At 38.9% G+C, this 16,877-nt stretch overlaps 1 protein-coding gene across 1 annotated transcript in view; it reads right to left on the bottom strand.

Moving 5' to 3' along the window:
- Window positions 1-229: 229 nt before the first annotated feature.
- LOC125709245 (BMP/retinoic acid-inducible neural-specific protein 3-like) overlaps window positions 230-16,877 on the bottom strand; it is a 30,091-nt gene continuing 13,443 nt past the window's right edge. The window contains exons 3-8 of the mRNA XM_048977510.1: window positions 14,617-14,807; window positions 13,569-13,759; window positions 8,721-8,826; window positions 6,254-6,490; window positions 5,332-5,554; window positions 230-4,508 (exon numbers count right to left, since the gene is read on the bottom strand). Coding sequence (XP_048833467.1) covers window positions 3,392-4,508; window positions 5,332-5,554; window positions 6,254-6,490; window positions 8,721-8,826; window positions 13,569-13,759; window positions 14,617-14,807 — 2,065 coding nt within the window. The 3' untranslated portion in view covers window positions 230-3,391. The remainder of the gene's footprint in view (window positions 4,509-5,331; window positions 5,555-6,253; window positions 6,491-8,720; window positions 8,827-13,568; window positions 13,760-14,616; window positions 14,808-16,877) is intronic.

Raw genomic sequence — 16,877 nt, 5'->3', positions numbered from 1 at the left:
GTATGTATATTGCAGTACAGTATTTCCTTTTTATTGTTATTTGCTGACAAATAGCTCATTTCCTTCATGCATAAATCACATTGCTGTCAACATAGTACTTGTTTTGCTTTTGTGCATGTGCTGGAATTTTTACAAGTCTATATATTTTACAAAATCACATTTAATAGTAAGAGTTGTAGTAATATTAGTGGAAAACGACATCCTTCAGGAATCATTTCAGGAATACCAGTTTTCTCCAAGGCTATTGTAGCCACCTTTATTTCACCAGCAAATAAAAAATTGTTAAAGAAAGTGCAGGTACACATTCAGGCATACATAGTTCCATATTAGCGTAAGTCATCATTTTAATAATAAACAAGCCTTAAATAATTTTGAATACTGGTAGCACAGATTTACATCCACCTCATCAAATGACCAGAATGCTTTAGGTACTGCAATGATATAATGAAGATTTATGAAATTCCTGCACCTGTCACCTGATGTTATTGTGTCGACGATAGATTCCTCAAAAATGCATATGTTGTCATGCCAAATTGCAAGAGTTACAAATTAACACTTCATTATGCGATGGGTAACAATGAACGGTGACGATAAGAACAGAAACTATCTAGCAATGTGTATATTAAAATAAAGCTAATCTATTGTTTCTGTTGGTTAAGTTATCTGACAGCCACTAATACTTACATTAGTAAGCTATGTCATGTTTATTTGTATTCAGCACCAGCCTTTCTGGATTACCCTTATATATCCATCCATCCATCCATTTTCCAAACCGCTTATCCTTCTGGGTCGCGGGGGGTCCGGAGCCTATGCACGGGCAATGGGCACGAGGCAGGGAGCAACCCAGGACGGGGGGGGCAGCCCATCACAGAGCATACTCTTATATAGAAATATGGAATGTCATTTTTTGTGTCATTTTAACTTACTTTTTAATCTAAAATGCTTAAACAAACGTTTAGCAGCTGAGCTAATTTCAGTGGTGGGCATGTTTGAAAATGATCACTGCTCATTGCAATTGTTCTTTGCCTTTAACAAAAGGAACTTTTAACTTGCAACAAAATTATGTTTATGTCTGCTCTATATTTTAATTCAAACAGACTGATAATTGGCAGATAAAAAATCATTCTGGCCTCTTCCTGGTTCTACAGCAAGTGTAACATCAAGCCAAATTCTTTTTACTCTTTTCTACCACATTTCATCACATGCATGTAAAATTAAATTTCTCTCAAACATTTCTATGGGGACGTCAATACATACCCTACCTAACTGTACTTTAGGGTTCACAAACTATAACTCTGTTGCCCTTGAGTAATATTTAAGCAATGAAATTTATTGATGATTGCAATAATAATAATAATAATAATGACATCATCATGATCATTGAGAATTAAGCGACTGAGAATAATGTAGCCCTGTTTAGTGAATCCCTTTGTTGTTGTTTTTCAGCTGTGAGGGTCACCATCTATATTTCCTGAGTGAACTTGACTACATTAAATTTTGCTAAATTTAAAGAACATGCCACGCATATTAACTGATATTTCAGTTTGCTCAGAAATTGCCTTAAAATTACCTTATTATCAAGAGACAAGTTAGAGCCAGACTTAAACAGATCAGTATTTTTGTCATGCTTTCATACTACAGTTTCCAAATCCTGCCGTTACCTTGTGTCCTGGAATTCTTAAAGGAACATGCTCACTGTTTTCAAAGCAAATAAATATCATAAAAGAATATGGAACTACGTAGCTATATATTTCGGATTTGCCGATGGGGCGTAGCTAGAAATTCTGGGTCGCCTAACAGAATGTTAGCTTTGGCCCCCCAGCCAATTTTACATATTCAAGGGCCCCAGTAAGGTGCTGGGGGCCCTGAATCTTCGAGGGCATCCATGCCCCTACTACGCCCCTGCCTACAGTCAAGCATTCAGAGTGCTATGAATGGAAACGGTTTCCACTGCATATTCCATCTGTCCGAATGCCCTCAGCTGATTTGCTGGCATCAGTATGAGTCAGTTGTCAATGCAATTATTTGTCCTACAATATGCAATATGTCACATATAAGGTTTCATTCAACTTAAATGTCAGCTTAAATTAATAAGGCACTCCTGGGTGTAATAAGGGGCTTAATAAAACAACCAATGACATTAATCACCTGACTGTTTCACTTAATTTGTAGCTGTCTGAATAGTATTTAATTAGATATTTTAATTGACTTCGGCATCAGCCGGTGTTAATTACATACTCAGAGCTGAGGCATACAAAGCAGACCTAGCTTGATAGACGTCTGTTTGTGCAATATATCGTTCTTTACAGTAGCCAGAGATAAAATATCACCTGTTATTCGAACCGTATGTAATAAATATCCTGTGTTTAATTTATTTCACATTTTAGTTTTATTTGCGACGTCTCGTTATTCTGTGTCGTTTCAGGCTTTCGCGAATGTGCTGCAGAAACCAGCATAAATATATATTTCTTTTTAACACTCAAAAGCCATTCCAATCAAGAGCATATTTCCAGAATGTTCTGTCAAATAGAGGTGGGACACAGGAGGACAGAGACCAGAGATCAGATCAGAATAGAAAGTTAGCCGGGATTTCATTGTAAGCAAAAACCCGTCGCTATGCACTGGATTAATAATAACTGTCAGGTAATTCAGAACCTCATTCGTATTATTAAAAATAATTTAGCATATCACAATTTCTACACTGAAATGTTTTCATCATGTTGCTTTCAATTGTATGAAATGTCCACACTGCTGTCTGTACGTCAGCAGAAATTTATCAAATAATGAATTAGACAAATAATTCCACAGTACATATTATAGAATATTTTAATAACAATTCATCTACAAAACTTACTGACATCACTATATTCTGTCCCGTAGGCAAAATGCACTATCACAGCAACAGAACATATAAAAATTACAAACAAACAGACTGTATCTGAAAATCACCCCCAGATCGCACTCAGTACATAAAAATTTGTAATTTTTACACAGAATAGTATGTATAATTAGTGTATAGTTACATATTTTACAAGGGCACCCAGAGGTTATACATACAATTCATTTACATCATATGCATGTAATATAAATGATTTCAGATGAAAGTAATTCTGAGTGTATATTAATAATATTTTCAATAACTATTATGTTTACTCTTAAAATAGTAAATGTTTGGAAAATAAAAGGAAGGAAAATGTTTTGGTCTGAATGAATTTATTTTACCTGTATGTAGATGTAATGCATGCCTAACGTCTTGTTAAACCTTGGGGCCCATATGTTAATTTGATGTTTGTGATGGTCACAATTAGAGTCCATTATGCATTTAAAATGATATATTCATAATCTACTGCTGACTGTCATCTTCTTCCGCTGCATTACAGACCTCTAACTGCTAACTGCATAGTTTGCTGGTCTCGTAATCCAAGGAGTTAGGCAATCGGGCACCGAACGCTTGCAGAGATGTGTGGATCCTGGAGACCTCGCTGGCCGTCAGTTTCAGCCTGTGCCGAAGCAGGCATGCAAAGAGGTCCAGGCGTTGTTTACCTGGCGGAGAGAGCTGATTCACTCGATCACGTATCTCCAGCAGCTGCAGGAGGGCAGTGTCCTGGGACCCCTGTGTGTAGGGATAATCCAGCTGGAGAATGAGATCTCGAATGGCTTCCGGGTCAAAGTGCATGCTGTAGCCAAACACCTGGATGCTGTTAATTTTCATGTAGCCCAAGTTCCTGGAAGGGTCCACCAGCTCCAGAGGTTCGTAATAAATGCTTTCGTTCCCGTTGGCGCCTTGAGTCTTAATGCGGCTCCTTAAGTAGATGTGAATCGTCTCGAAAAATGTCTTCCACTTGTTTCCAAGCGTCAAGGTCCAGTTAAAGCACTCCAGCGGAAGATCGAGCTTGACCTGTTTCCAGTTAGGAAAGCTGTTCTCGCTCGCTGGCATGTACCAGCTCTCAGAGTGACTGCCACCAAACGGGTTAATGTAGAGGGTCAATACAGGTTCCAGTGTGCTATTCTTAGTCAGGCAGATCTGTATGGAAATCCCAAGCAACATGTGCACAAGGTTGGATTTGTACTTGTTGCTCTTCAGGGTTAGGAGCATGCGCTTCCTCCATGAAGGGTCGAACCAGCTGTTGAGGCGCAGGTCGTTGCTGATGAAGATGGCGTGAACCTCGAGTCTCCTGTCAGCTCGCTGCAGGAGGTACCTCAGTTCAAGGTCCTGCAGGTCCGTCTCGAAGCCCAGGTAGTTTTCGGTGGAATCTGCCACCATGGGCTTGCAGATGCCCTGGCTCAGTACGTAGCCAGAGTTGCAGCTGCCACAACGGGAGTGGTTGTCTGCGGCGCAGGATACGCAGGCCCCACCATCCCCTATGGAGCACGGTGTGATCTGCTGACAGGTGGCCTGGTCATACACGCAGATGCAGGCGTGCATCTCCTCGGAGAAGGAGCCTAGCTGGTTGTTCTCTGAGCAGTAGAGCAGGGACTGTAAGTAGTTTAACCAGTATGTCTGCGGTCTGAAATTGATACGAGATGATGGCATCAATGCATATTTTATATCATGACGAAATTTTGAGCGCACAGTGGATCATGGTCTGATTTGCTACAAATTGGCAAAAAAATAAATTGACACCTAATGAGGTCATTCATCTGGGTGTTTGTGTGACTTTGTATCATTTTCATGGTTGTTTTAGGCAATTTCTGCAATTCACTATGGCAGTACTGGTATGTATTGGCAATAAATCAGTCCTGACTGGTTCTGCTTAATCAGTTTGTGGCATGTAAGATGAATTAGGAAAACGTTACTTGTAATTCATCTATAAATCTAGTGACAACCCCCATTGTGCCAGTTTGAGAAGATTTGTGACCCTCCATTAAAATAATGACTAATGAACTAACAAGGTTTATTAACAATAAGCAAAGAATAAAAATCCAAATTAATGTGTCATAATTTGCGGGACTGTTCTTTGAAATTAGCAAATGTGAGTATTTTGTGTAGTTTGTGTGTTTTAAGAAATGGGTTTTATATGCTCGAATAATTAATTCTATCAATTCAAGCAAGAACCCGGGTTTGTAGAAAACAGCTGCCAAAATATCAACTTACTAAACGCTGCATGGCCAGTTTACGCCAAATATTAATTAACGATAAATAAAATAAAGCTCCTTACACATATTGTGCAGCAATCATGACAAATTCTCCTACTTATATATGTAGTAGTACTTTAATTCAATAATCCGAAGACTGTCTGAAGTATGCTGATCATAGTTCGAGAAAACATTATTTATTTATTTTTGTTAAATACACAATTAGACACCCCTGAGCTCTGCCATGACACTTACCTTTCCCTGGGCAAACTAATGTGGGGCTGTTTCTGACACCTCTTACTCAACCTGAAGAGCTTGTAAACCACTCTCTGAGCCCTCCGCAAGAGCCCTCTCATGCTACTCTCCAGCTGCTCGTAGCGCCTCTGGAAAGCACTGTCCATCGACCACAGGTGCTGTATAGTTGAAATGTTCAGGAAATAATTTTGCGGAAGCCTTGTCAGAAACATTTTGAATTCATCTGTTGAAATGCAAATAAATAAATACATAAATAAATAAACATGGACATCAACAAATTTGTACTCTGGAGATGATAACAGCATAAACTAGTCTGAGAAAAGTTCTAATGATGCATTTTGCCAACAATTAAAATAATAATAATAATAATAATAATAATAATAATGTTCCCAACATTTTCATTTTCTGACTGAACAGCATAGTTAATGCCTGTACGTTATTTTCTCCAAATATCAAAGCATGTTTGCCACTTTCCTCTGTCTTTTAAGCTAATAACATAATTGACGCAAAACATACATTTTCTTACTTTTTATACAACGTTTTACGTCTGTCATGGAAGTGTAGTGTAACCATTAGCGTCGATGATAGCTTTACAGTGTGCTATGCTTTGCTCGCTACTGAGAGTATGAAAATACCAGGCCATGAAGGACACAGTATAGGCTGCACATCATGGCCGACACACTAAAAAATCACGTGCCTGGATAACTGTGTTTTTTTATTATTCTTTTATATATATATATATATATATAGAAAATACGGTTCTCTTCTTTTTGGCCAATGGGTAATAATTTAGCAGTTGTTTGTGAGCATCTCTACGTAATGGCAGTTGATCATCATCGATTCATACAAACACAGGAAAATAACTAATACATACTCGTTATGTAATTAGGGCATAAAGAGCAAAATCCATTTTCTCCTTTACCTGAATCCTCGAAGTCTTTGTAAAGACTGCTCCACGTCTCTGTGATTCGCAGTAAGCGCTCCTCCATCGCCTGGATATCCACGTAAGGGCAGTTACACTCCGGAAAATTGCGGTCGCACAGACACCAGCAGTCATTATCTTTGCAGACGAAATCGCCCTCGCTGTTGCACGCAATGTAACTGAGGGCGGCCTGTACAAATCGATCTCTCAGGTACTCTGGCAGAATGACCTGCAAGCCTTGAACAAAGGGGTTACGTAAAAGATTGTTAGACCAAAGCATCCATATGTGGAGTAGGGCAGTGTTAAATGTTACAGGTAGCGTGTCCCATGCACTGGAAGACGAGAGGCCGTGCTTTCGGCAAAGAGGAAGAAGAAGCTGCACAATTTGAGTGAAGTAAACTCATTTTCTTAGGCTTTCCAGAACAATACGCTACTCATAATTACGAGAATAGCAAAGCCCTCCCTTTTAATGCTGGAACCAAGGATTCCTGTAACTAGGGGCTGCTTCTTGCAACAAAAAGTGCTTGTAAATTTCTACATCTTTTTCATTGAATTGCCAAGCGCATAAAAATTAAAATGACTGGTGTCTTACAATAACTATAGATGCTTTACTTCCAGCCCACATTACATACACTGTCAGGCAATAATGAGTTTTATGACTAAGGATTAATTTAAATTATTCAAAGTGTAATTATAAGGGAATTGGATACACTAATTATAATAATTAATAAAAGGTATCCAAAAATCTCACTTTTATTCCACGGTAGGGCATAAAATCTCAGCTGACATGACTCACACTGACAGAGACCTGCTCTGACATTTCATACGTTGAAAGCGTTTATGGAGCTCCTCGATTAGCATTTTTATTCCTTAGTCGTGCTTTGTAATTACATAATTATAATAAAAAATGTATATCAACACTGACAATGTCTTAATGAAAGTTTAAGTCATGTATTAAAATATCACTAAACTATATAGCTATGAATATATAAAACACTAGTGTTTTTAAATAGAAAATAATTACTTGTCCAATCCTGTCCAGACATCAGTTTTCCGTAACAGGACAAACACACAAAATGTAATTTGTTTCTGCATTCGATTTATATGGGGGGGGCATTCACCCCTTATCATGAGAGCCTCTGACCTTGTGTTTTTTTAGGTATAATAGTTTGAAAGTGAACTGCTAGGGTGGAATCCAGATCCACATCTAAAGTGCACTTAAGTCACATAAGCATGATGTCAGTTTCCTCTAAGTGCATGCAGACTTGGCCGTCTTCGCGTCTATGTGTGTCTGATCAGGGTAAGGCCTCCTTCAGGGTAAGGCCTCCTTATTTAAGTAGATGCAGAGTCAGCCTTGGTCCCAGCTACATTTATGCACGATATAAAGGGCAGAATAAGTCAAGCAGGTTTAATTTTTGGGCATTGGTGTCAACAAACTTTAATTTAAACATCTTAATAATTTGAGCAAAACACAATGTTTGTGGTTTCAGGAATGTAGTTGCATTTTTCATTTAATTGCTTGACTTTAGGACAGAGGAGCTTTTCACCAGCTGTTATCATCATCATCATCATCATCATCATCATTATTATCATCATTATTATTGTTGTTGTTGTTTTGTTGTGGTTGTTGTTGTTGGTGGTGGTGGTGTTGGTGTTGGTGGTTGTTGGTGGTGGTGTTGGTGGTGGTGTTGGTGGTGTTGGTGGTGTTGGTGATGGTGTTAATGCTCAGAATACAGAATTTCATTTCCATTTTTAAATCAGGAGAGCGGCTTTCTCACACGATAACATACAACAGCCTAAACAAAATTAAAATGTTTGTTATTCACATTTCAAGTTCCACTTCATGAGCATTAATGGAGCTGAGTGAGATGGATGCTGTGGTCACCTTCCATCGCAGGGGGCTCAGCTGATCGGGATTTTTGTTGTTGTTACATTATGTTGTTCCACCTGCATGTCATTCTCAACAATATGCATGTATCTCCGTGTTCTATTTAATCTCATTTATTCCCAGTAATTCTAGTCAATTAAATGAGCATGTATTTTTCCCTTTACCAACCCCCCCTTGCTGTTTTCTGTTTGTGTTGTGCTACCCTGCAAATGCATCCATTCTCCATATAACCCAGAAAAGGGAAAATATTGTCAAGACACCAGTTCCACACAAGTCCCTGTGTCAGGTGGTTCCGTTTATGTTCCTGACCAGTAACCTCGCAGTAACACTGCAGCAAAGATATTGAAAATGCACCTGAGAATTATTTTAACTAAGCCCCGCTTTTCTCGAATGAAACATGCCAGGTTCATGCTGCATTCATCACAAGTCTGGATTCTGCAGCTGATTAATGCTGCCTTTCAAGTTTTCTTAATTTATGACTCATCTGTGTCACTTTCAATTAATGACAACATATCTATTGTGTCGTAATGGATACATCAAGGATTTGTCAATGTTGGAAATAATATAAAAAAAACATACCTTGTAAGTGAACTTTGTTCTCGGGACTCTGAACCAGGACAGAACTAACCGAATCAAGGTTGTCATAGTTACTGCATCCAAGAGGACCAGTTCTAGTTTCTGTTACCTGGGTAACAATAAATAACGAGAATAAACATGGATGGTTAGCAAGGCTCTCCGTCCCGCTCATTGAGATCAAAGATTCTGGATTCCCCCCAAACACAACAAATTTAAGCAGGAAAATGATCATAAAATAAAAAAATATCATTAGCATATGAAGTGCGCAAAAGGTACAATAGGATTATCAAGCCGTCATCAGTCGTATTAGGAGATACTGTCCAAAAACTCCTGATTACTGCTGTTGTTATCAACGTTGTCGTCTTTCTGTGCCTGGGCGTTCATTAGAAGCTCAGCCTAGCTGCACTTAAGCCTAGCTGATCCATCGACAGCTGTATGTTTGTTATATGCTACTTGCCTCACTTTTACATCGCTTTGTACAGATGTGTCCACTAAGTAATATCAATGCAAAATGTAATGCGACGCTCAAAGTGCAGGCAGCAGTGTGACGGGTGGCTATTGGGTCACACGTCCGTGTCTTAAGAGGCTCGCGTCTCTCAGCCCGCCCTGCGCCATCTTCACCTGGCCCGTGTTCTTTGAATCACCCCTCCCGTCATTTGCAGCTTGGGAGCATCACCGAGATGCTCAGTCCGCCCCTGTGCTCCCGGTTCTCCGAGGGCTTCCTCTTCTATCCTTCTACCTCCTCAGCGTGCCTTATTTCATGCCTATCCTCTTAATGATAATGATTTCCTCTCCGGGTTGGTATCGAATGACCACACCCTCTCTTCCCCCTTCAGGCCATCAGCATTTCATTGATTATATTCCTTTTTTTTCTCCTAAACGTGGAACATTTTTTTCCTGCTCTCAGACAATGCATCCCCCAGTGCTTCAGACCTCCACAACTTGTCACCCTCCCCATCACATGCATTTTTTCTGTTATTACACTGACTGGCAGATCTCACCTGATCTTTACTGGAAATGTCCGCCCATAGTTTCCTCTAATCCACAATATAGGATCTCAGCTCATCCTATTTATTGCCAGCTGGGAGCTATGAAATTGTCTCACACATGTACCATTTCTGAAAGTGACAAGAACTGGATCATCACTTATCTTAATTTCATTGTGTGCCAATCGCTAGACAAAAGTTCAGCGAGTGTTGTCCAACAAAAAAAAATAAAAAAATCTACTCAACTGTTAGACAGCATAAGGCTAAAGTTGCAGCCAGATTGCTAAATTTATTTAATTTTGAAATTCAACTTGGGACTGAACTAATACTGACCTGAACTCGAGTGCTTTGATGTGAATTAAAGGCAGCATCATGGTTTTAGCCTCTGGACCACTAACTAATGAGTAATTAGTTTAGGCAGGCTTAAACGAGTGTTTTACACCATATGACTGTTAGCGCTTTAATTTCTGCATGTTTGACATGCAGTTGCTCAGCAGTCTTTAAATATTAAAACGCTCCACATTTTAACATTTGTTTAAACTTGAAAACCATGAAAAAGCTATTTTGGAGAGAAACCTGTGCATTTATTTTGTCAGTAAACTGAAGAGGCGTTACACCATTAAATTCCATAAAATCTTGAACTTGAATCGTACTTAAAATAAACATACGTTTTCAAAAGTTATAATAGGTTTAAAAGCCGCATTGGTGGCTCACCGATGATCACTGTGGCCTCACGGGTTCCGTGTTTGGGGTTAATTTTTTGTCCCTAGTTCCTGGTTTTGAATGCGGCCCCAGAGTTTCCGGAGTTCCGCTTTGCCTCTTCATTGGAGAACCTTGCAGTTTGGCAAAATGGCCGCTGTGAACCGTGCATGTGTGTGTGCCACGTAGCATCCTGTGTGAGGTGTTCCCCACTTTGTGCCCTTCGTTGCCTGTGATAGGCCCCAGGCTCTCTGTGACCTTGCGGATTATACACAGTTATGGATGGATGGATAGAATAATACATTTTAAAATGCCGCAGCTAGCAAATTAGCATTCACAGCAAAATAATTAAAAATGGTTCACCTTTTTCCTGCATACTGATGCAGCGGTGATAAAATATTACTAAGGAGTAAGGAAACAATGTTTTATTTGCAGATGCTAAATGTCCCCCCATTGCTCAGAGTAGCAGGGGTCATGGTGTATTATACAAATAAGCTGTACAGAACCGGGCCTTAGGAAGAATGAAGGTTGCCGTCGTGAAATCCCAGCACAGGCAGACTGACTGGCTTCTTCTTCAGAAGTAAATCCCAGTTTTTTTTTCCACAGTATCTAGAGTTCACATCGTCTAGAGTTTACAGAGAACAGTACGATACGCAGGAAAAGACCCAGTCAGCGGCAGTTCTGTGTCTGAAAACACTTTGTAAATGAGAGAGGTCAGAGGAGAATGGCCAGATTCATTAAAGCTAACAGGAAATACCAAAAGCAAAAATAGCTGTTCGGTCCAAGATCAGCATACAGGAAGGTTTCTCTGAATGCACAACTCATCTACTGTGCTGCGGCGTCTGATAAAATGGCCATAAAGATATATATGAAGTGTCCTGTCTGACTCCAAAACGCGACGTCCTGTTTCTCCGAAAGCAGCACATCTCTCCACCCACGCTTTTCGTGTATATTATCGTTACATGTACGTCTAATGTTTGGAGTTAATTTCTCGGCCAAGTCAGCAGTCAAGGGTCAAAGGTCTGGAGACACGTCGAGATTCCAATTTTTTTACATTTTTTTTTTTGGGGGGGGGGGGGGCATACATAGATTTTCAGCACACACTGTAACACAGCTAATCTTGGGCACCGCTAATGTTTTTGGACGCCATGATGCCGTATCAATTTGGGCCACCAACCACACCAATCCAATTATGCTGTTGAGAGCCCATTTAATCACCATAACGCCCCCCCTCCCCCCCCCCCTCCCTATATGACACCCCTGCAACTAATCAAAAAAGGGCAGAAATACATGTGAAACACCTTAGGAAATGTTACCAGTAAGTCTTAGGAAACATTTTAAAGTAGTGTTTAATTAATTAATTTGCAGTTAAACTTAATGTTCTTTTGAGGGTATAACACTTCCTTTTGGCTTCACATTACCAGACTGAAGTGACTCAAATATGATTTTTTTTGCCTTAATGTGACACTGATCTTTTCAGGGCTGTGTGGACAAAATCGGATTTTCAAATCAGATTTGATTCACTTTCATATGTGGTCCTAGATCAAATGCATATGTGTGGCCAGGCAACATGAATAACTATGGCCAGATGAGAATTCATGTGTTCCTTTCTGCCCTTACGCATGTGCTGAGCTCTGTCATCACCAGCCAGCACCGGCAGTGTGGCGAGATACTCATGGGGGGGGGGGGGCTACAGCTGTACCAAAACAAATCTATGCGCATGTGTGCCATTTTCAGAGGACGGATGCATTCATTTAACAGAAGGATACAGGTCACTTGTAATTATAAATGTGCTGTAAACCGTCAAGGCAAATCCCCTCTGAGAAAGAAATCAGAAGTGGACAATGCGGCTCGTCCTTTGCTCTGCTGCTATCTTTGGGAAGTACCTCTCAGATTCACAGTCATTTAAATTTAAACAACAAACAGGAGACGTCAAAAAACAAAATGTGCTAGATCATAAATATATGTAGGAAAAGAAATGCACTTTCAGAGCAGACATTCAGTTGAGATCGTAACTGTGGGTGATCTGAAACCTAAAACTGACCAATTTGGTTATTTCTAAAATCTAACATGTGATATGTGGGAATAGTTCATTCAAGATCTATTTTTAATTAACATTTCAGGAGGAGCAACACATTGTAAACTGGACTAATACATAAGTAACTTGATTTTCTGTATGTCTTCCGCTATATATTAACTGTAGAATAGACTTTAAAAGCTAATATTTTATTTACAAGGCTCATGCTCGGTTGCCAGCACTTCAAATAAATTACAGAACATTTGGTACACTACCTGCGCTATGTGCTTAATTAGAGAATTTTAAAGGTTATATTCTCTCACTCGGTTTTAGGACGAACCAGTCTGCATGACAGGATGTGGACCAACCCTGTTCTTTTACTGTAAAATAATCTATAGAGAATCACAGCGTATATCAGACTAAAACTGCAGCTTATACTGCTGGAGCATACTTGCATTCTTAAAGTCTAGATTTATTGCCTTGGGTGCTTAAGGGAGAAGCACATTCATTTCAATGACTAAGAGTACTGCCGTTTGTTACACAGAAACAATAACGTTTTTAAAAAATGAAGTAATGCTTCCAAATAGCTATTGTTATACGTTTCTTCATTTATAGCTTTAATAAACAACATTTGTTACCTTTGCAGTTATTACCAATTTCCACACTCACGAGATACCGCGGGACATTTTCTGAGTATGTATTTGTGGGTAAATGGGGTGGTTTATAATTTTTGTCAAATGTGTTTCTTCAAAGCTCTGAATCTGTCAACTAGTAATGTGCAGGCAAGTGATAATTACTTGTGCGTGACTAATTCTTTATTGACAAATTACCTCTAAAACGTGTCAAAACTGTAACGCTTGCTCACATTTTCTATATTTGGGCCTGTTAGGTGCAAAGTTAAGCTTATACGCTTAACTTAAATTAAAATCCACATTTAAATGTCAGGTTTAAAATACTGCAAAACCGGCTTGTTGAACAAATGACAAATGCTGAACTGTGGCCCACAACATTCGGCTGGCATGCCAACGTTAGATTATTAGGAATTCCCAGACTATGTTTCTTTTACTGTATATTTTTAAGCAAATACAGAAGTGATGCCCAAGTAGATAACGATGCTTATCGTAACAGGTGAAATCTAAAGCAGCGTACCTTGATAGCGGTGGAGGCTATCTGCAGATGATGCAGCTTATGCAACGTGCTCTCTCTGTCGATGAAGTAGGAGGCGGCTAGCTGATGTAGCGTCTCCAGTGTCACCGAAGACGTGTTAGAGGAGTAGTCACTCACTTCTACTTTCCTGCTTAATTTCCCTTTATCCACAAAAATAGTTAAGGCTTCTTCTCCTGAAGACAATAAAAAAAAAAAGGTAAACTGCGTGTGTGTGGAGAAAAATTTAATAAGCTGCAATATGAAGTGAAGATTCTTCAATTAACTATCTTCAAAGAAACTGTTTGAAGCATGGATTGATATATATATATATATATATATATATATATATATATATATATATATATATATATATATATATATATATAGAGAGAGAGAGAGAGAGAGAGAGAGAGAGAAAGAGAGAGAGAGAGAGAGAGCGAGAGCGAGAGAGTGTCAAGGATATTTTGAGTTGTCAGAAAGAATTGCAATACACCTTCGGTCCAGCCAAGCTAGCAAACCCTTCCCCTCTGTCTTTGAACCATGTCTTTACCCCTTTTATAAACTAAGTATAATCTGGACAGCAAAAGGGTAATCGATTTATAATCCAAACACACTCCTGGCAGAAACCCACATCCTGCCTGTTCATTTTACAACAAACATATTGGTCGTTTGCCAGGGAATGGAGGTTTCATCATTTGGAGTTAGAAAGGGTTTTTATTGGATAGAGACTCTTATAATTGTGGCCTTTCCTCTGCTTTGAGCTAGTTACAGGGATCAGCAGTAATGCACATTCTCCTACAGACACCCATTCTCTGTGGACTATTAATCACTGCTGATAAATATTTCATTTTATGTGAGCAGTACTACTCTGTAACTATCACCACGCTATCATGAAATGTGTACATTTCCTTGCGTTTTGTACCATTTTTATCGTAAGTTTCACGCAAGGATTACATTTCCATAATAAGGGCTTGTGTTATGATAGTGGGACAGATCTTAGACAGGCATTAATATAAATCTCGCACCAGTTAGAGCACTCGATGGACCATACCTCCCAGTGTTGCTGACAGCAGGAAATGGGTCCCATATTTCTTGATCAGATTGTCGATAATCAATTGAATAGTTGGTCTGCGTCCCAGCAGCCGTATATTGCGGACAAATTCTGGAGTGAGTGGTAAAGGGGTGTCCAGGAAATCCCTGCGCTCCACCGCCAAGTTACTTACTTTCCACCGGCCAAATTCCCTGCGAAGCAGCGGGAAAGAGCAGAGACGGTCCTGTAAGTAAACAGCACTGTCACAAATAATTTGTTATTCCATGAATTAGGTACGACAGCAGGGTGAAGCTGCACCCCGACCGAGGAGCCGCCTGACTGCATCGTTAACTTTAAAATCACAGAAGATGCTTTAAAACGACGCGATTTTTGCAAGACAAATGCAGTTCTGAAAGAAACGCATTTATAAAAGTCAAATGCAGGTTTTTTTAAAAGGATCTTTTTAAATTTTGTAACATTTATCATATTTATCTATTGACTCGGTGTTATACATCATTACTGACGCCAGTACAGTTCTGAGGACCTGATTCCACGTCACTATTAACCATTATGACAATGTTCATTCACAAACTAGTCTTAAGTTACACATGAAGTGTATCCAGATGGGAAGAGCTAATACAAACATTTCCTGTACAGCTATTCAAACGCAAAAGCAGAATGAAAGAAAAACTTTCAAGTCAGATGAGTAGCAGTCAGTGATGGTTGGAGCCCGACACCCAATGTAAAGCAAGCAAACAAACAAACAAACAAACAAACAAACAAACAAAAATTAGCACATAAACAAACAAATCAAGCAAACAAACAAACAAAAATTAGCACATAAACGAACAAATCAAGCAAACAAATAATAATAATAAATCTCTATATTTTCAGAATCCATTATGCATACATGTAACATTGCTAGTGATTTTTTTTTTTTTTTGGGGCATTCAGTGGTCTCAGGCCTTCAACTTTTTCTTGTTCGAGGGCAGACATTTATATGTGAACAGGAAGCAGCCTGGCATTTCACGTGAGCCATTTTTGTCTAGAGATAACACATATCTGCCCTCAGAAGCCCTTTAAGCCATTGTACTGCAGCTATCCAGCTTTGACACCTGACTTACTGCGTTGTTGGGGAAATCAACAATAGAAAACTTTAGGCTGTATAATTAGTAGCCTTTCAGTACACACGGGCTCTGCAGCTGATTCTAATTTTAGCATATGGAGACTGGAGCACGAATCGCGATGATTCACCTGTCAAATAATGATGTTATTTCGGTTGACGTGAAGCACCTTCCAACAGGATTAATTTACTAATCTGAGTCAGTAATCTTAGTGACTAATCAGAATATGATTGGTTTTAAAAGCTATCTTTCTGAAGTCCAAGCATTGTCCTGTAACCTATATATATATATATATATATATATATATATATATATATATATATATATATATATATATATATAGCGGTGGATGGATGAATGGGTGGATGGAGATGCATATACATACTGTAGAGGAATGCTGAAATGTTCAGAAGTGTTGAAATGCAATGCAATGATGTAAATGATATCTGACATTATAAAGGATGAAGGATGCACAATATTATGAAGGAACCCCTAAAATTGCGATGACACGTCCTTTCGTTTGAATTCTGAATCTAGCCGGTCCCCTTTTCATACCTCACTTTAAACCAGAATGTCTGCAGGAAAGTGAAGTATGCATCTAAATATGTCATAAAGGATGTGTAATACTAGTATTCAGTAATTACAGACAACTTACACTGATTATGGATTCTTCTGTGGATAAAATGTATCATACAATTCACCCGCTAGCTGTTTTTGTATTTACACTGTAAATGAAAGGTAAATACACATGAAAATGCAGTCGATTTCCCTTTTACAGAAACACCAACGCAAATTATGTACTGTGGAGTGCAATAAAATCTTGTCAAGAATGATCAAATAGGTTGGGGCACCTTGTATGTACATGACGGATGATCCCCGAATGCCCTTTTGAAAGGATATATATCACATTAAATCAGGAATTATGAGGAATATCTCTGAATACAGGTGTCTGATTCAGTCACTCAGTGATGTGTCAATAATTCAGGGTCATTTACAACATGCAAAAGAAATTTTAATCTACTGTATATAATTCACATGCACATTTCTTCTTATAACCAAAGTTGTCCTATGAGTAGTTTTGTAGAAAAAAAAAAATCAACAAATAAAACAGCAGGAAAATAAAATACTGTATGGGAATGACAATCCCCAGTTCCAAAA

Source organism: Brienomyrus brachyistius, chromosome 15, assembly GCF_023856365.1.
Source record: "Brienomyrus brachyistius isolate T26 chromosome 15, BBRACH_0.4, whole genome shotgun sequence".
NCBI lineage: Eukaryota > Metazoa > Chordata > Actinopteri > Osteoglossiformes > Mormyridae > Brienomyrus > Brienomyrus brachyistius.
Note: the sequence above shows the minus strand (reverse complement) of the source record. Positions and strands in the feature narration are given on the sequence as shown.